The sequence below is a fragment of the Clarias gariepinus genome, chromosome 7 (genome assembly GCF_024256425.1).
Source record: "Clarias gariepinus isolate MV-2021 ecotype Netherlands chromosome 7, CGAR_prim_01v2, whole genome shotgun sequence".
NCBI lineage: Eukaryota > Metazoa > Chordata > Actinopteri > Siluriformes > Clariidae > Clarias > Clarias gariepinus.
In genome coordinates, this window is record NC_071106.1 from 27,472,878 (window position 1) to 27,494,494 (window position 21,617).

Sequence of the window (21,617 nt, forward strand, 5' to 3'; positions counted from 1 at the left end):
ACACTGACACACACACACACACACACACACACACACACACACACACACACACACACACACACACACACCTTTTACTGTATAATAAATTCTCATGTCTCACTCAGTACAGAGTATTTTTCTTAGAATTCAGTTTTTGTATTTATTTATTTTTGGACTCCTGCAATTAATAGGTCTAAATTATTTACATAGTCTGCAATATTTATAGGTATACTGGGTTTCTAGGGTTGTGGGTTTGATTACTGTGATAAAAAATAATGAAAAATTAGCAATAAAGAAAACCCCAAATGTATATATTGGTATTTCTTACATTTATATATTTTTAATGACAAATTTGAGTTAATTATTTTAGTCTGCATAATGATTCATTATTAAGCATGTGAAACAGCTGAGGTTGTATGTGCCTAAGAGTTGGACAGAAACAGAATTCCACACTGGCATACAGCTGAGTAACACTGACCTGTTTTGCAGTGTTACAAAACAGATCCAGTTTTGACCCTCTCTCTCTCACATTCTCTCTCTCTCTCTCTCTCTCTCTCTCTCTCTCTCTCTCACATTCTCTCTCTCTCTCTCTCTCTCTCTCTCTCTCACATTCTCTCTCTCTCTCTCTCACATCTCTCTCTCTCTCTCTCTCTCTCTCTCTCTCTCTCACATTCTCTCTCTCTCTCTCTCTCTCTCTCTCTCACACACACATTCTCTCTCTCTCTCTCTCTCTCTCTCTCTCACATTCTCTCTCTCTCTCTCTCTCTCTCTCACATTCTCTCTCTCTCTCTCTCTCTCTCTCTCTCTCACATTCTCTCTCTCTCTCTCTCTCTCTCTCTCTCTCTCTCTCTCTCTCACATTCTCTCTCTCTCTCTCTCTCTCTCTCTCTCTCTCTCTCTCTCACATTCTCTCCTCTCTCTCTCTCTCTCTCTCTCTCTCTCTCTCTCTCAGGTGAATAGATTATCTAGGCCATTGGCACACACCTGTCTTGCTCGTCTCAGGATTTAATCTGTGAGAAAACACTTTCTCAGCAACCGGCTGAACCAATTTACTCTCATGCATACAGACGATCGACTCTCATTATATTTAAAACAATGCGAATTGAATAAAATTTTATTGTGTGCAGAAATAAATGAAATATTTAATGTTAGATGAAAATAGTGTTCACCCTGGTTGCAATGAATTTGCCTTCCAATGCCAAATATTATTGTAAGAGGGTTTTTTTGTTTGTTTGTTTGTTTGTTTTATTTGCACTGTCGTCTTGGTGGTCACAGTGCTTGGTGGGTTTCCTCCGGGTACTCTGGTTTCCTCCCACAGTTCAAAGTTATGCAGATTGGACTAATTGGACTTCCCAAATTGCCCGTAGTGTGCATGTATGTGTGTGGGTCCTGCGACAGATTTTCACCCTGTCCAGGGTGTACCCTGCCTTGTGTCCTAAGCCTCTTGGGATCCAGGTCCCCGCGACCATGAATACAGGATAAAGCGGTATAGACAATGAGAGGAGATGAGACATCATCGTAAAGACACGTTGTACACCTTAGGTTCCTTAAAGCAGAGTATACAGTGGTCTTTGAGCTGCAAAAATGATGTGTGGTGTTGCCACCACTGTGGCTTAGTGGTTGGAACCATCGCCTTGCACCTCTAGCACCTGGGTTTAATTCCTGCCTCAAGGTCTGTGTGCATGGAGTTTGCTCGTTCTTTCTGTGCTTGATGAGTTTCCTCCGGATACCCCGGGTTTCCTCCCACAAGATTAGGTGCAAATTAGGTTAGTTGGTGTTCTTAAATTACTCGTAGGCTGTGAATGCGGGTGAGAGTGTTGACCAGAGGTCTTACCTCGGTCATAAAATGGAAATAAATACAACGTTAATCACTATTGTGGACTACAGAGGTTCCTAGATGAATGGATGGATAGATGGATGGATGTTGCCACCTTACATGAACACGAGTTCACAGTTTGGTTCTGGTTAACATGGTGTCTGCATATACTTGTGGCTTATTACAGTCCGTCTGTGAATTCTTCCACCTGGTTTCCAGTGACTCTGGGATAAGTGTGATGAATGATAATGACAACAGTGACTCAATTACCTCCAGGAATTCATAGCTTAAGGAACAAATTGGCATACATATTAGCACCCTTCCTACTCTGCATATTTATAACTTGTTAGTTTGCACAGAATAACCTTACGATTTAAGATTTACGTAAGGAGTATTTAACTAAATATAAATTCAGTGTGATGAAAAATATAAGACGAGTATAATCCCTCCCTTCAGTCTTCAACCCATGACCCTGAAACACACTCATGCCCCATGCTGATGTAACAATGCCTGAACGCTTGCTGTATTGATTGACTGAATGTTGGTGATCCACATTATTTGTCTTCCCACTCGATCATTTATTTTTGTTCCAAGCCTGAGGCAGTACAGACACTGGCGTTTTATATCTGAGCAGATATTTGATTGACAACTGCAGAAATATAAAGTTTAGGGCTTCCAGGTTAAAGTCTTTATTTATTAGGCCAGCTAATCAGCTAAACCAGAATACATGAACCAGTTGTAGAGGTAGTTTAAGCCCTTTTAATTATTTTCTGTTTTAAAAATCAGTAAACTTTATAAAACATTGTATCGTTTACAGTTGTTGATTTGATTATTTCCAATTTATTCCCTGTTATATTTGTATGAGGTTTCCCTTGAAATTATTACATTTTAAATGTTTATTTTTATACTATTAATACAGGAGATAACATCAGATATCATCAGAATGCATGCCGTGTGCTTGTACACGTTTGGTGTTGAAGCCAGTCATCAAGCGGCATCAAACTGTTCTTTCTTCAATAATAAACCTTACAATTTAGGTTTCATCCTAAGCTCTTTAACAGAGGTTGCACATATTTTACTATATTTCTGAAAAAGGTACTGTTCAAATTGTACCCTCCCCCTTTAAAAAAAAAATATTCTAAGTGAAGGGTTCCAGAGGAGTTGCGTATACAGGAAAAGTGTGACAATTTTGATAACGCCGATGTGAGATGACGGATGGTGTTTCCTATCTGCCATCTAATGTTTCTTAGACAGGTGAGAAAAATTATGCCTAAAATATTTTCTGAAACATTTTAAAGCTAAATTAGAATGTCACAACATGAAATAATTTCCATTACATTTAAATCCTAAAGTTGACAGGCTTGGAAATTTTGTCAACTCTTTCTGAATCTGATTTTGAAATAATTTATTTAAAATATTCTGCAATACTTAATGGATTTAAAAGATGAAATGGTAAAGCCTAAGACCTTTTAGGTCTGAGCCACTGACCAAGTTTGCACAATATAGATCTTGTTGTAAACCCTTTGGTATGAAGTTCTTTACTTGTGTATGAATATAAACCCCTTGGATGAAGAGGTTTTCCACCACATTCTGAATAAAGTTTATAAACTCCAAATCCAATTTACTTCAGAAAACTTCTTGAATATCATCAAGAGGACAATGGATGGTCACATCAGTTTGCTTTTTTGTTGTTGTTGTTGCAAAAAGAGTGGTATAAAGTTACCCAACAGCGTTGGTGAAGAGCCAAACGCATGAAATACTGATTTCTTAATGTTTTTTATCCAAAGTATTAACACAATTTCTTTACAAAATATTTTCATTTTGTTTTATTTGAGTTATTAAAGCTTTGCAAATACTGTATGATCTTGGGTTATTTTAATGTGTTGTAATGTTGATAATTTTTTAAAAATATACACTCTACTGTACTGTAAATAACAATAGTTATATTTTGAATTTAGGAGAAATATTGTCAGCACTTTACAAAAAAATTGAACATAACTGTTTATCTCACCAATGCAAGAAACTGATTATTTTGGAGTGGTCTCCCTTTTTTTCCCCAAAGCTGTAAAATAAGTTAATATTCATATACAGTACCAGTTTGGAAACAAGTTTGGATTTATTTTCTAATTTTAAAACAATTTTGCAATACCAAGTTCCCAAACTGTGAAGTAACACTTATGTAATTAAGTAATCAAGTACAGTGAAAATACCAACATGAAGGTCAGCTGTTCTGGAACAGTTCTTGCAAGAACAGTGTTGAGTCAAGTGCATTTGCAAAACCCATTTGGCACCATGATGAAACTGGCTCTCATGAAGACCGTCCCAAGAAAGCAAGACTAAAACTTACCTCTGCTGCAGTGGAGAAGTAAGTTTAGAGTAACCAGCCTCAAAAATTACAGATTAACATCACCTCAGATCTTAACATCTAAGTTGTTAAAATAAAATTATTGCATATGTTCGATGCCTTTCGCTAAAGATTCAAATACAGGAAAGCCTATGAAATTAGAAGCTTTGACTGGAAGTGTGTAGATTTATTCAAATGTATGTTTAATTTACAGAATGATGAATTCTTTTTTTACAGTGTTTATATTCACCAAGTTGGACACAAATGAACTAGAAAGTGTTATATTTAAAACATGAACAAAATGTTTGTTTTACACAGAACATTAATACTGATATATCTGTCCATGTCTTCAGTTTAGTCCTAGATACCAATGAAGGTCATAAAACATAAACCATAAACAATAACATAAAACAGGTTTTAACAGCTTTTAATTACACCGATTGAAGTTGCAATTGTTGTCAGCTTAACCGGAGGTGTTATGTTGCTACTGTAATTAAATTTTCCACATTAACAAACCTGGAAATGTGGGATCGACAGGTTGTGCATTTAAATGAATTGGCTACATTCTAGCACTTCAGGTTTTGTGTTTCTGTTTGACACATTCAGCCTCCTGTTCTCTATTTGATGGTGTCAGTTATAATGATCAAAGAAACCAAAAACACAAACACCACGCTCGCATTTAAACGGCAAACACAAGACTGTTGCGTTAAATAGCACTTGTTTGAAAACTCCCAACAAAATCCTTGTTTGTGTTCTTTAACCACATATTAACCCTTTCTTTGATTTGTTGCCATATGCCTACAACTGTAATTTTGTCCATTAAAAACTTAAATAACAATAGAAATTAATAGAAGCAATATTTAACGCTTTTTTTCTTTTGGTAAATTATAACATACAGTATGGTAGGCTTGATGTAATCAATGTAATGTAATCTTTTAATTTCAAAGAATTGTAATGCCATAAAGTTTTGCCATTGCAGGTTGTTAAGCTGTTAAGTAGCAGGTGAATGGCTGGTTCTTGGGTTGGTTTGAATTATTAAATATAAAAAAGTTTTAAATTAAAAAAGTGAAAATAAATAAATGGTAATCAGCTAAAATCTGTTCTAACAAAAAAAGAGAAAAACCTTAAATAGGGTTGAATTCAACTATTTCTTTGTTAGTCTGTTTTGAACAAATATAAGACTGTTGAACCAATTTTAAGTAAGAGACTAAATCATATATAAACAGAACTAAAACAATTTTAAACTTGCAATTGATAAATAATTTTGTTAAAAAGTTATAATCATAAATATTAGATACATTTATTTTATTTCAAAGTATTTTTACTTGCTTAGATAATAAAAAAAAAATCTGTTTAAACAAATGCAACTCTTTCCAAACCTTCAGTACTTTAGTTCATGCTTATCATTACAACCCAAAAAAACAACAACATATTAACATATTTTTGGAAAACAAATGTAACATGAACAGAAAGAAAATCAGTAGTATAAAACAAATCAAGAATTGTGATGTATTTACAATAATGGGTTAATAAGGATTTTTATAACCCTTAATTCAATTATATTTTTATTTATATTACACTGTTTTACACTGGAGATTGTCACAAATCCATTTTAGAAAATATAAACTGAGCAATGAGCACTCTCCAGGTGATGATAGCAAAGAAAATCTTCCTATATACATCACCTTCTGAGATAACATGAGGGAGAAACTTAAAGAAAAATCTAACTCAAAAGTAGACCCGTCATCGTTGGGGTGATACACTACTGATTTACCCTGGCTATTTTCACACTAGCAAAGTCTCTCCTCTCACTTGTAGTTTGTCTCTTGTAGCGACTGCAATTTTCATTGCCTTTGGTTGTGGTGTGCCTTTTTCTAATTTAATTTATTTATTATTTAAAAAAAAATTCTGATGGCAAAAACCAATTTAAAATGATCTAAAATGATAAAATTTATCAACTGTAAATGTTTTAAAGTGTAAATAGACAAAGCAATAATTAAATAATACACTAATCAGTGAAAAAATTAGATTAACATGCTTAGCACATTGTATAGCTTTACAACGTAAACTACTCTAACTGTACACTCATAAAAAGCAGCAACCATCTTAGATAAATGTTTCCAGGCTTTTTTTTTTTTTTTATCTGTAAATTTCTACAATGTATTTTAAGGCCATTACAGTATGTCTTCGGTCTTAGCAGGAAAGCCTATATTCCGCTGAAACTTGGGACCTGTTTGAATAAACCCTGCACGATTTAATGAGCTTGTGTGTGTGAGAGTGATGTAGATGGATTGGCCCATAAAAGGCTTAAGGACTGTATTCACATAAACACACAGAGTATTAGGGTTAGGGAGCCTGATAAGCAGGTTAGGAGTTACACAACGTCTCTGTGTAGTTTGGTAGTGTTTATTTATTTATTTATTTATATCATATTTCAACTGGGTATTTTCTTTTAATTAAAATAATTAAAATATTTTTTTTATTAACATTATAATAATAATAGTATAGTAAGTATTAATAGTAAATATAATAGTAAATATTTTTTCCAATTCTTGCTAATTTGGTTACACTACTTTTTAACTTATATAATATACAGTAACTCACACAAAGTGCCATTACTCCTTCACTGGTTGTGATTACAGTTGATTACAGTTAAAATGATAGCAAAAAAAATCAATCTATGATGAGATAATTGTGTATGAGTACAGACTCTGGCACCTTGATTTCCGAATGACATGCAAAATTTGCTTTCATCTGAAAAAAGTACTTTGGACCACTGAGCAACAGTCCAGTGCTGCTTCTCTGTAGCCCAGGTCAGGCGCTTCTGCCGCTGTTTCTGGTTCAAAAGTGGCTTGACCTGGGAAATGCGGCACCTGTAGCATATTTCCTGCACACGCCTGTACACGGTGGCTCTGGATGTTTCTACTCCAGACTCAGTCCACTGCTTTCGCAGGTCCCCCAAGGTCTGGAATCGGTCCTTCTCCACAATCTTCCTCAGCGTCCAGTCACCTCTTCTCGTTGTGCAGCGTTTTCTGCCACACTTTTTCCTTCCCACAGACTTCCCACTGAGGTGCCTTGATACAGCACTCTGGGAACAGCCTATTCGTTCAGAAATTTCTTTCTGTGTTTTACCCTCTTGCTTGAGGGTGTCAATGATGGCCTTCTGGACAGCAGTCAGGTCGGCAGTTTTACCCATGATTGCGGTTTTGAGTAATGAACCAGGCTGAGAGTTTTTAAAAGCCTCAGGAATCTTTCGCATGTGTTTAGAGTTAATTAGTTGATTCAGATGATTAGGTTAATAGCTCGTTTAGAGAACCTTTTTATGATATGTTAATTTTTTGAGATAGGAATTTTGGGTTTTCATGAGCTGTATGCCAAAATCATCAATATTAAAACAATTAAAAGGCTTGAACTACTTCAGTTGTGTGTAATGAATCTAAAATATATAAAAGGCTAATGTTTATCAGTACATTACAGAAAATAATGAACGACCTGTATATATATATATATATATATATATATATATATATATATATATATATATATATATATATATATAAAATGGCATGTCTGTACATTAATGATATTTAAAAAAAATAATTTGAGGAGATGTAAGATGACTCTCTACCTAGTCCTTGGTCTGCTACGTGGTCTCCTTCCAGCTGGACGTGCCAAGAACACCTCCCTAGGGAGGCGTCACCTCACCAAGGAGTGACATCCTTACTAGATGCCCAAACCACTTTAACTGACTCCTTTCCATGGAAAGAAGTAGTGGCTCTACTCTAAGTTTCTCATGCGATCTTGTCCTTTCAGTTATACAACACTAATGACCATAGGTAAGATTGGAACAAAGATCGACCGGTAGATTGAGAGTGTTGCCTTTTGGCTCAACTCTCTTTTCAACACACCAGTGATGGAGTACCTGGAGTAGACAATCCATCGGTTTCCTGCTGAGAACCATGGCTACAGATTTCAAGGTGCTGATCCTCATCCCTGCCGTTTCACACCCAGCTGCAAACCGATCCAGGTCACATCAGGACCACATCATCTGCAAAAAGCAGCGATGCACCCCTTGAGGCACCCAGAACCTTATGACCACAGCTCACAGTGGCAGCTTCATCAATAGAAGCTTTGAACATTGACTACTCTGATTCCATGTCACACCCAGCTGCAAACCGATCCAGGTCACATCAGGACCACATCATCTGCAATAAGCAGCGATGCAATCCTTAGCCCACCAAACTGGAAACCCCCTTCTCTATGGCTGCGCCTTGATATTCTGTCCATATAAATCACAAACAGGATTGGTGACAGGGCACAGCCCTGGTGGAGGCCAACACCCACTGAAAACAAGTCTGACTTACTGCTGAGAATCTAAACACAGCTCTCACTTTGGGCATAGAGGGATTGGATGGCCCTGAGAAGTGCCCCCCTCACCCTATACTCCGCAGTACCTCCCACAGAAAGTCTTGAGGGACCAATCGTATGCCTTCTCCAAATCTACAAAACACATGTAGATTGGATGGGCATTTTCTTAAGCTCCCTCCAGGATTCCTGCAAGAGTGAAAAGCTGGTCCACTGTTTCACAACCAAAATTGAATCCACATTGTTCCTCTTTAATACGGTATGTGGTTCAAGAATTGGCCCGAACCCTCCTTTCCAGCACCTAAGAGTACACTTTCCCAGGGAGGCTGAGTAGTGTAATGCTCCTGTAGTTGGCACACCCTCTGTCTGCCACTCATTAGGCACTGTCCTGGACTTCTACACATTGTTAAAAAGACAGTTAACCAAGACAGTTCCTGAACATCCAGAGCCTTCAGCATTTCTGGATGGATCTCTGCAATTCCTGAGGCTTTGCCACTGTAAAGTTATTTGACTACCTTAATAACCTTGCCCAGGGAGATTAACGCCAACCCCCCGTCATCCTCCAGCTCTGTCTCTGCAACAGAGGCTGTTCCTCTCAATCACACCCCTCCAAGTATCTCCATCATTGCCCACATGTGCGTTAAATTCCCCCAGCAAGTCTCCAAGAAGGAAGAATACTCTGCTGTTTGGAGCATAAGCACAGACCACACGGGGCCCATGGCAGACCTGGCCACTGCTTGCTGACGGGCCCTCTGTCCAGGCCTGGCTCCAGACATGGGCCCCGGGCTTCCTTCTTCACGTAAACAAAGTTGCGGGCACATCTGGTTTGGTCACATGTGGATCGCTAGCGACGTTTTCGCAAACAATGTTTCTTCAAGCAGACTGATATTAAACACATGTACCATGTAAACACTCAATCTCAGTTCCACCCAATGTGAATATATTTATCCACTAAACAGATTATAAAAGGTTTACACCTTCATTCTAATTCTGATTAAAAATGTATTCTTATCTGATCTGATTTTCATCATTAACGGAATATTAGGGTCACATCTATTGACATTTGTTAATATATAGTGTGCAGAAGACTTAAACTGACCCTCATTTCTTTATATTTCAAATCCAAAAAAGCCAGCCTTTCTTTTCTTTTAAATGTAGTCATAAGAGATACGACTTCGGCTCTTTTTTCAGTAAAATCAATGAGCAGTTTTAGAGGAATTTGAATCATTTAAGCATAAAATACTTCTTAAGGCATGAACCAGTGAGAAACAGGTGCAGATGATGACAGATGATCAGATCAGTATTTAGTATACTGGTGATGCTGAATGATTGGAACAGATGAGAGGGAAAATTATGTTGTTAGATAAACAATTGTATCTTCAGGCACTTTGCACACATCAGAGTAAAAATATGTTCATACTGTATTTCTTCAATTTAATAATAAAATTTTGTTAAATATAAAGAAAAGAGGAGTGGCCCAAGACTTTTGCACAAGCATGTAATTCCCTGCTACCTTTACTCCTCCACTCTCCAGAGCCTAGTGCCTATTTTCTCGCTCTTGTAAAAAAGAGAATTGTATTACATAGTGCTGGATGTTCTAGTACAAATGCAAACTAAAACTGCATTTAAACATTTAAGACAAAATAAAATTGGTGGACATTGCAGTAAGGACACTAATAATGTGTAACTCAGTATTACTTTGAAGACAATAGTTATTGTTTATAACAGGAAATACTGTTAATCTACTGTTAAAATACTGAAAGCACCATAAAAATGAACTGTAATATTTGCAAATTTATTTTTTGACACTTCAGAATTTCGCCGTATTAAAAATATATGGCAATGCAAAGAACAAACATCTTAAAAAAAGAAAAACAGTTAATCACTGTAAAATAAAAAAAAAGGTCCCAAATACAGTGCATTGTGTTACAGATGGGTGATACGTAAACGTAGAATCACAAACAAATATAGGGATGTTTAAAACCTCTAAGACATTAAAGTTCATTTATCAAACATAACACTTAATGACATTCAAATATTTAAGCATTTATAACCAGCTTCAAATAAATTCTACTTAAATGTGTTTACTGAATCAGTGTCTGTAATAATAGCCAACCTTTCACAGACTAAAAAGATCTTGTGCCTAAATGGTTCATATACTGCATTAGTGTAACATCTATATAAAACAAATATATATAAAACAATTTACAACCAGGAGAGATAAAAACTATAGTGTTTATAAAACCATCCAATATAATAGAATATAGTTTATAGCTATTTGAGTCACGATTATTGCTATAGGTGTGTCTGTGTCTCTGTGTGCGCGCATTTGGGTTAAGCAGGTATGCAGTAGTTCGGTCTGCGTGATGCGATGAATCCCCGCAGACACACACATCTGTATGAACCTTCTGTGTTTTCACACCGTGCATTTATACACTCAGGAAAGGTTGGGTCCTCACACTCATCCACATCTACAAGGAAGTGACACACACACACACACACACACACACACACACACACACACACACACACACACACACACACACACACACACATTCATTTTGCACTAAATGCATTGCAATTTTGTTTTTCTGTTCTGTACTATTTTCTTAACTTTCAAATTTTGCATGTTTTTTTTTCATTTTATTCAAACCTTATTGTTGCTTTTTATGCTTTTTATATAAGTTTAATGTACAATCATAACAGCATACAATCACACCTTATGCAGTTGTAATATAAATACGGATGTTACCTTGACAAGTCATAGAGGCGACATCGAGCTGGTATCCGTCATAACAGTCACAGGTGTATCCTTCGCCTACACGAACACAGCGGCCATTTTCACAGCCCTGCAGTATTCCACATTCTTCTTCTGGCAGGCCAGCGAATGACTCATACCGCCCTGAAAAACACACACACACACGCACACGCACACACACCAAAACATCCATAAAGACATTACTTCATATGGGCAAGTAGGGCTTGAAACCATATTATATTCATTAGGATTTTTTTCTTTTTTTTTCTTCTTCTTTATTAGAGTTACCATTAGAGTTAGGGCTAATAGCTAATAGTTAGAGTTGGGTCCATAATAAATACCTATTTTGTTGTATTATAAATAACAAAGCTTTAAGAACCATTCAGCTCTGTGCACTTAATGTTTTAAGTTGTTTGCACAACATACAAAAGCTACTTTTATGATCTAGTTCTAGGACATACAAAATACCTAGGATTAAAAACATGCTGTCCAGATAAACAGTATGGCTGCTGCATGCCAATAAATGGTAGCCTTCTTCACACAGACTGTTGGAACTCTCATTTGGTTGCATATAATTGTGAAATAAGCCGCGAACATAACCAAATGGTGGATTACTCAATGGAATCACTAGTAACTGATAGGCCTCTTTTAATTCTCCAATCGGGTCAATTATTATTATATAGTGCTATATTGTTCATAATATAATTGTTTATAAGTCATTAAATAAAGCATTCATATTATTTATATAAATATAATTAAAGCATTCATATATATATATATATATATAAGTCTTAACCCTCTTTTACTTCCTGACTTTATGAAATCATATTTAAGGAGAAAGATATTTTACAGAAACAAAGCAGATTTTCATATCCTAAACACAAAAAAGTTATGTAAGGCTTTAGTGTATACACACTTTCATAGACTCTCCGTGGCCTTTCACTTCCTGGACTTCTGTCAGTAAAGGGTGGGAACGGGGCATGGCGTCTCCATGACTCGTCATGTTCATCCCCTTCAGTGAGTGGGGATTGAATAAAGCGTGAGCCATAATAACGTCCGGCGCGAGGATCTGGTCTGAATGGAAGAGCAGCAGGGGAATCATAATCTTCCTCATCATAGTAACGACTGGAGATAAATTTGAAGAATATATTTAAGCTGTTTTGTCACCTTTTATACTTTTATTTTAATAGCAGTAAAAGGGGGAGTAACAGTAGAAGAAATAGTGGTGATAGAAGTAGTGATGGTGTTGATAGTGGAAGCAGTCAGTGTATTAGTGATAGGAGAAGTAATGGTACTGTAGTAGGAGCAGTAGAAGTAGTAATCATAATGGTGATGGTGGCGGTGGCAGCAGTAGTAGCAACAGTCGGTAATATTTCTATTTGTACTAGTAATAGAAATAGTGGTCGTAATACTACTAACATGAAGAGAACAAAAGGAGGAAGGGGAGAAATAGTAGAAGTAGGATTAGTATTAATAGTAGCAGTGGTAAAAGTACAGTACAAGCAATAATAGTAGTTGGAGTAGTAGTTATAGTAGAAGTAGGGTTAATGGTGGTAGTAATAATAGTAGTAGTAGTAACAGTACAACTAAAACTAGAAAGAGGAGAAGATATCTTAGAAGTACTATTTTTAGTAGTAGTACAGTAGTAGTAATAGTTATAGTTAAAGTAATGGGTTTGTAGATGTTCAAGCAATAGTATTAATAGTAAATTAAAAGTAATTGTAGTAGTAGAGGTCATATTAATTGTACAGCTGTGGTTAAAAGTTTTGAAAATGACACAAATATACATTTTTACAAAGTCCGCTGCTTCAGTGTTTTTAGATATTTGTCAGATGTTACCATGGTATACCAAAGTATTGTTACAAGCATTTCAAGTGTCAAAGGGTTTTGTTGAAAATTACACTATGCTAATACAAAGAGTGAATATTTGCAGTGCTGGCCCTTCTTTTTCAAGACCTCAGTTCTCACTGGCATGCTGGCAAACAACTTCTGGGCCACCGTGACTGATGGAAGCCCATTCTTGCAAAATCAATGCTTGAAGTTTTTGAAGTCACAATTTGTGGGTTTTTGTTTCTCTACCCGCCTCTTGTGGATTGACCACAAGTACTCAATAAGATTAAGGTCTGTGAAGTTTGCAGTCCATGGACGCAAAACTTCAATGTTTTGTTCCCCAAGCTACTTGGTTATCACTTTTGCCTTATAGCAAGGTACTCCATCATGCTGGAAAAGGTACTTTTTAGCTGTAAATAAAGAATGGTACTGTACATAAACATCCTCTGAGAGCAACTTCTACCAACCACCCAAGAACAGTTTGGTTGTGAACAATTAAATATCCAGCATTATATAGTACCTTGACTCAAAAAACAAAACATTGACATTTCAGGTCCATGGCCAGCAAACTCCCCAGACCCTAATCTCATTGGTGTTGGGTCAACACTAGAAATATTGACTATTTGCATTTATGTACAGTAATTGCCATTAAAGCCTTTTGACACTTATGAGATGCTTATAATTACACTTTAGTGTACCATAATAACATCTGACAAAAAGATCTAAAAACACTGAAGCAGCAGACTTTGTAAAAAATAATATTTGTGTCGTTCTCAAAACGTTTGACCATGGCTGTAGTGTCAGTGGCCAGTACTCCTGCTTTAAATTTCAACAGAACCGACCTACTGAAATAAATGTAAACACTGCTTGCCTACCCAAGTCCAGGAGTTACAAAGGTGGTATATGAATCAACTGGTTGCGTCCTTAATCCAGATCTACGTCCTGTTCCTTCATAGTCAGTGTAATCAGAAGGTATCTCCGGGTAATCAGTGTCAACGTATGGAGTTCTGTAACTTCCTCTTTCCCATGGGGGATAACTCTCTATATATCGAGGTGAATTTGGAGGAGGACCAAAAGTGCTACACAATTCCTCATATTCCTCTGAGAAGAACAAAAAAAAACAAAAAAAAAACAGATCCAATTTTTACAAACACATACTTATATTATATTTACTCTTTAGAAACGTACAATCCGTCACAAATTCTGAAATCGTGTTTGTGTGTATGTGTGTGTGTGTGTGTGTGTGTGTGTGTGTGTGTTTACCAGTGTCTCTGCGAGGACACAAAGCACAGTGAAGCCCCCATGCTTCTCCATGTAAACAGCAACACTGAGAAAATGTCAAATGAACTCTTGGCAAAAGTCTCTGACACATAAGATCAGCTGTTACATGCTGCCAACAAAATGAGAGCTCTTCACCTAGAAAGAAAAAAACAGAATGAGTACTAATATTATACAATGGGAAAATAATTATATGATCAAAAATACAGAGGAAAAAAATATATAATAAAATTATAATAAATATATATATACATTTTATAAACTGAGTTGCATTTTATTGAGGAAAGTAAGTATTTGATCGCCTTCCAGCCAACAATTATTCTGGTTCCCACAATCTGGATATGTGCTCATGTGGTACACGGACTAACTTAGAAGGTTAGAAGGTGCTCCTAACAGCAACTCGTTATGTGTATAAAAGCCACCTGTGCACGGAATTTCTACTGTATCTTCTATTTAAACCTCACTACTATGGGCAAGACCAAAGAGCTGTTAAAGTATGTCAAGGACAAGATTGTAGACCTGCACAAGGCTGAATGGGCTACAAGACCATCAGCAAGAAGCTTGGTGAGAAGAAGTGATTATCCACTAATGGAAGAAATATAAAATAACCACCTTTGGTCTGCAGCTCCATGCAAGATTTCACCTCAGGGGGTAAGGATAGTGACGTATAAGTGATTAGCCAAGAACTACATAGAGAACATTGGTAACAGAATACATCACGATGGATTGAATTCATTTAGTGCTGCAAGGTCCCCCTCCTCAAGAAATCACATGTAAGGGCCCTTCTGAAGTTTGCCAATGAACAGACAAGGGTTGGGGGAAAGTGCTTTGACTAAAATTGAGGTCTTTGTCATTAAATCAACTCGCTGGTTTTTGGAGGCAGAAACATTCTGAATATGACCCTATGAAACACATCCCTACAGTCAAGCACAGAGGTGGAAACATCATGCTTTGGGTCTGTTTCTCTGCTACAGGTACAGGTTGTGATGGCGGGCTCCTCAGTGCAGGCGCTTCTCAATCACATACAATATGCAATCAGCAGGAGCTGCATTACAAACAGCAGGTGCCTAACAAGTGAGTGGGCCTCACCTGAAGGCTCATCAAAGGACGTCATCTTCGCCCAATGCATGGCCCATAAAAGGACCTCTCTGCTTCCACCTGGTCAGTAAAGATTTTTAGTGCGTTTTTTCACACTCCTCTTACTTGTCTCCTGTCTCCACAGACTTGACTATGCCCGAGTCATTTTTGCAGAGATAAAACTCTCACATGCTCTGCTGTCTCTGCCTGCATCGTGCTCCGCACAACCCCGTGCAACATCAAGGACACAGCGTCATCTGAGCACCGACCCGTTGAGCCGCAATGTTCACCAAGATGCATAATTTTACTAAGACTACCTTCCTATAAGTTGTTTTAAAGTGCTTATTAAAGAGGCTCGCTTGTTCCCGTGTGCTCCTTTCCTTCTGTCAGACCCGTTACAAGGCCGACTTTGCCGCATCAAGGAACCAATAGACGGGGCCATGTATTGTAAAATTTTGGGTGAGAACCTCTTGAAGATGGGTCGGGGATGGGTCTTTTAGCATGACAGTGACCCAAAACATACTGCCAAGGCAAGAATCCTTAACGATTTAGAGAAGGTTCGTAAAGTATAGAGGACGAAAATCATGTTTTGTTTGGGGATCAAATATTTATTTTCCTAATTGAAATGCAAATCAATTTATAACCTTTGTATCATGTGCTTTTTCTGAAGTTTTGATTGATATTCTGTCTCGATCCTTTGCAAGAAACCTATAATAAAATTATAGACCCTCTATTTCTGGACAAACGTACAAAATCTGCAAGGGATTAAATAATTTTCCCCACTACAGTTAAATAAAGTTAAAAGTGGGTGGCATAGTGAATCAGAGGCATAATATTCACCTAGCACCAGGGTTCTTGTTTCAATCCTAAACTCAGTCACGGACTAAGATTACAATTACTCTGAAAACCCTATGAGGAGATGGTAACAATGTGCTAATTTGAGTAATGCACTGAAGGTGCAAAGACAGTGCTAACCACTATGCCACCATACCAAACTCTTCTCTAAACTCAATATAATAATGTAAGCATGTGACTGAATATTAAGGTGTCTTACCCACAATGAGACCCGAGTTGTTGACACAGAAGCGCTGAGTGTTATCCAGCACTGAAGGCGGCTCACATGTGCAATAAAATGAACCAAGTGTGTTTACACACAAACCACCCAGACATGTATCCTCATTCTCACACTCATTATTATCTTAAAACAGAGAGACACATATTATTATTATTATTATTATTATTATTATTATAAACAACACAAAATCTAAGATCCTTTATGTTAAAAAAGTAGAATCGCACAAGTGTTAATAATACTCTAACTAATCATGACCGTGGCATTCGACCTCATTGTTCAGTGAAAACACCAAGTACATTTGTAAAGTAAACTTTTAATTGCTCTATTCATACCCCTTGAACTTTTCCACATTGTCACGTTACATAACCGTTAAAAAAGTGGCGCATAATTGTAAATGCAAGTAAAATCATAAATGTTTTTTTTTTTTTTTTTTACATTTTTTAACAAATAAATACCTGAAAAGTGTGGCACACATTTGTATTCAGGCCCCCTGAGTCAATACATGACAGGTGGGGCGCAATGAGCGAGAGGGAATTAGTGGAAAATAATAGGAAAGTACCTATTCTAATTCATGCTTTTCTTTATCGACAATAAACATCGGACACTCACAATCACACGCAAAAAAATGGATCATTAATACAAGTAAATTAAAATAACATCAGAGGAAAAAGTGGAACCATAGTGCAACAATAACGGTTTAACGCCGGCATGTTAATTGCAGAGGAACAATATATAAGGAAACATTCGGTATTATATATGTAATTTTATTTATTCCAATGCGTATGCTGATGTTTCTGTATTTTTGTTAAAAATTAATATTTTATTAGGCAGTACTAGTCTGTCATTTCTAGTTTCCAGTGTGGCAACAAAGTTGCTTTTTGATCCTTCAGGCGCTAAACAGAAGAGAAGATCAATATCGTTCTACGCTTTTTGTCGGTGTGCGGCATTTAGCGATGATCCCTAAATCATTCATTGCATGGATACATTAGTAACATGGACCACAAATAAGCAGGCGATTCACCACGATCAGCCTAATCAACCAAAAAGCCAGCCGAAAGGAAAACATGATGAAGCCTATGTTGCGCTTGGATTCATGGTGGGGATGGTGGGGCAGAGGAGAGACCCGCGTGTGTTTTGTGTCTTAAACCGCTGGCAGCAGACAGCATGAGACAAAGTAGGAAGACACTTAGAGACAACACACCCCAGTCACGTTAATAAGCCACTCGACTTCTTTGAAAGAAAGCTATAGATAAGTGACAAAGTAAGCCTGTTATAACAATAGCACGTGTGTTTCATCTGTTTTGAACTTGGTGTTATTTGATCGTATTGGTTTAGAAATTGATATTTCAATAAAGAGTACACTTGGCTGATTTCGTTATTATTTTATTGACAAGTGGGGCTTAAAAATTCTTTTACCTCCTTAAGTAGGGAATGACAGAAAATGTTTGAGAACCACTGGATTGAACAGTGCTCCGTGGGATGTTTAAAGCTTATTTAAAAAAAAAATAATAATAAAAAAAAAAAATATATATATATATATAATGTTTAAACGTTCCCACAACTTTATTCCTGACCTGTCTGGTGTGTTCCTTGGGCTTTATGATGCTGTTTGTTTACTAATGTTCTCTAACAAGCCTCTGAGGGCTTCACAGAAGAGCTGCATTTAAACTGAAATTAAATTACACACAGATTAGTTCCGCTGGATTTTAGTTAGGGGTAGCAGAGTAATACAAACATACAATACAACGTGCTCGTCCTATCATCCTAAGATCGCTGGTACGATCCCCATGTGATGCTGTAGCCTCCCACAGCCGAGGGACTAGAGAGAGCTAATTGGCCAAGCTCTCTCAGCGGGGTGGTATGAGAGGCACTAAGTGCTCCCACATTAATTATGGCTCTACAACCAATCAGTCTGTGAGCGCTGTCCTTTGAGTGTGTTACGCTGCCACCAACAGTGAATGAGCAAGAAGTTCAAAAAGATTTGGTTGGTGGCACCATGTGGTTTAGAGGAAACACTAGGAAGAAATTGGATATAACTAAATTAGGGAGAAAATCTGGGAAAAATCCCTGATTATCATTTTTCTTCTACTTAACAATCATGTGCCACTTTGTGTTATCCTATCACATAAAATCTCGATAAAATACATTTATATTTGCTAAAGTTTAAGGTGTATGAATACTTTTGCAAAGCAGTGTATACAGGTACAAATGACTAAATAACAAATGTATGAATTGCTGCAAAGAGACCTGTATTTTATGTTTTTTTATACATAATTCTTTCTTTTGTCATTTTTCTTTCTTTCTTTCTTTCTTTCTTTTTTTTTTTTTTACAAAAAAATACGGGTAATATTCTTGTTTAGAAACAACTTAAGTTTAAAAACTTGAAATATCTTGTAAGAAAAAAAGATCAAAAGTACTGAAAAGCATTTCTGATCATGTGGTCCTTACAGGTTAAACCGGCTAATTAGCTATATAAGATATTAGGTATCATTTATTAAGACTTTATTATGAGTAACAATAATTATTCATAAGGGTTTGGCCACTTTTCCTAAAAATCCACTTTCTAAGTCTCGGGATTTCCTTATGTAAATTTAAAATAAAGCCTGATTAATCATTTGAAATTCTTTATAGTAACATAAGTGTATTTAACTATATTAAGTCAGCTCAGTCGATCCCGCTAATTGTCATTTACAGACCTCCAGGGCCGTACTCGGAATTTCTTAGTGAATTTGCAGATTTCTTCTCAAACCTAGTCGTTTCTGTAGACAAAGTGTTAATTGCTGGAGATTTTAATATTCATTTTGAAAACCCAGAAGACCCTCTGAGAACTGCATTTATGTCTATACTGGACTCGGTAGGAGTAAATCAGTGTGTAGTAGGACCCACTCATAAAGCAGGTCACACTTTAGATTTAATAATATTATTTGGATTAAGTATAAGAAATTTATTCACAATACCACTATCTGAAGTTATCTCAGATCACTATCTTGTCTCATTGCAAGTGTGTCACAATAATAATGTACACACAGCGCCGCGCTACCGTATGAAACGTACATTCACATCAACTACCAAACAGAGTTTTATCAGTAATCTCCCAGAGTTCCCAACTTCGATTAGATCACCGTCTGACCCCACAGAACTCGATCAGGCGACTGAATATTTAGAGTCGACATTTCGCTATACCCCTAGATAATGTAGCTCCAGTCAAAAGAAAAATTATTAGAGATAAAAAACTTGCTCCCTGGTATAATGATCACACGCGCACTTTAAAACAGACCGCTCGGAAATTAGAACGTAAATGGCGTCAAACTAAATTACTAGTATTTCAAATAGCATGGAAGGAGAGCATCCTGAACTATAGAAAAGCTCTTAGTGTAGCTAGATCAACATATCTCTCCACTCTTATAGAAGAAAATAAAAATAATCCTAGATTCTTATTTAATGCTGTAGCCAAATTAACCAGAAATAAGACCACTGCAGAAATCTCCACAACAACATCATGCAATAGTGAGGACTTCATGAACTTTTTTAATAATAAAATTGTAAATATTAGGCATAAAATTGAGGTTTTGAAACCGAACAATGTAATTGATGCAGATGTTAATCTAGCCATGTCAGACCAGAACCTAGAATACTTTACTCCCCTTGAAGAGAATGAACTAATTTCACTCATCTCTTCTTCAAATTCATCAACCTGTATATTAGATCCTGTACCGACACATTTTCTTAAACAGATAGTACCAGCAATAATAGAACCCCTGTTGAGAATAATTAATTCTTCACTCAGCATTGGATATGTTCCAAAATCTTTTAAATTAGCAGTTATCAAACCAATAATTAAGAAACCTGACCTCGACCCCTGTCAGCTGTCCAGTTACAGGCCAATATCAAACCTCCCCTTTATCTCTAAGATCCTGGAAAAGATAGTAGCGGAGCAGCTATGCTCATATATACATAGGAATGGCATACATGAACTGTATCAGTCAGGATTTAGGCCTCATCACAGTACAGAGACAGCGCTCGTTAAAGTAGTAAATGACATTCTATTGGCCTCTGATCAGGGTTGTGTAACTATGCTTGTATTACTTGACCTCAGTGCAGCTTTTGACACTGTTGATCACGCTATTCTTCTTCACAGATTAGAAAATGTAGTGGGAATTAAGGGTACAGCCCTCTCCTGGCTCAGATCCTATCTGACCCATCGTTATCAGTATGTAGACTTAAATGGTGATTATTCTGCATGTTCTCTAGTGGAGTTTGGCGTTCCGCAGGGTTCAGTTTTAGGTCCACTGCTTTTTTCCCTTTACATGCTTCCTCTGGGCAACATAATCCGTAAGCATGGTATTAGTTTTCATTGTTATGCTGATGATACACAGTTATATGTCTCAGCAAAACCTGATGAGAAAAAACAGCTTACTAAAATTGAGCAATGTGTGCAGGACATAAGAAATTGGATGCTAACTAACTTCCTTCTGCTAAATCCGGATAAGACAGAAGTTCTAGTCATAGGACCGCATACAGCTAGGAGTAAAATTTTAGATCATACCGTAACTTTAGATGGCCTTTCTGTTCCATCAAATGCAACAGTGAAAGACCTTGGTGTGATTATTGATTCCAGCCTTTCATTTGAAGCACATGTAGATAATATTACCAGGATAGCATTCTTTCACCTCAGAAATATTGCCAGGATAAGAAATTTATTGTCGCTAAACGACGCAGAAAAACTAGTTCATGCTTTTATCACCTCTAGGTTGGACTATTGTAATGCCTTACTGTCTGGTTGTTCAGCTAGATGCATAAATAAGCTTCAGCTAGTCCAGAATGCAGCAGCGAGAGTCCTCACCAGAACCAGAAGATATGAGCACATCACCCCTATCTTATCTTCACTCCATTGGCTCCCTGTGAAATTTCGCATTGATTTTAAAATACTACTCTTGACATATAAAGCATTAAATGGTCTCGCGCCGCAGTACCTGAGCGAACTGCTAGTGTCTTACGATCCGCCACGCCTACTTCGATCAAAGGATGCAGGCTGCTTGTCAGTACCGCGTATTATTAAAACTACAGCAGGGGGCAGAGCTTTTTCTTACAATGCC

At 36.9% G+C, this 21,617-nt stretch overlaps 1 protein-coding gene across 4 annotated transcripts in view; it reads right to left on the reverse strand.

Moving 5' to 3' along the window:
* Positions 1–10,277: 10,277 nt before the first annotated feature.
* Positions 10,278–21,617, reverse strand: part of LOC128527667 (latent-transforming growth factor beta-binding protein 4) — a 71,910-nt gene continuing 60,570 nt past the window's right edge. For 3 of the 4 annotated variants that reach the window (XM_053500131.1, XM_053500132.1, XM_053500129.1), the window contains 6 exons: positions 16,501–16,644; positions 14,355–14,507; positions 13,967–14,192; positions 12,178–12,386; positions 11,256–11,405; positions 10,278–10,974 (listed from right to left, as the gene is read on the reverse strand). In XM_053500131.1, coding sequence (XP_053356106.1) covers positions 10,838–10,974; positions 11,256–11,405; positions 12,178–12,386; positions 13,967–14,192; positions 14,355–14,507; positions 16,501–16,644 — 1,019 coding nt within the window. In that variant the 3' untranslated portion in view covers positions 10,278–10,837. The remainder of the gene's footprint in view (positions 10,975–11,255; positions 11,406–12,177; positions 12,387–13,966; positions 14,193–14,354; positions 14,508–16,500; positions 16,645–21,617) is intronic. The other variant, XM_053500130.1, reaches the window with a different exon arrangement.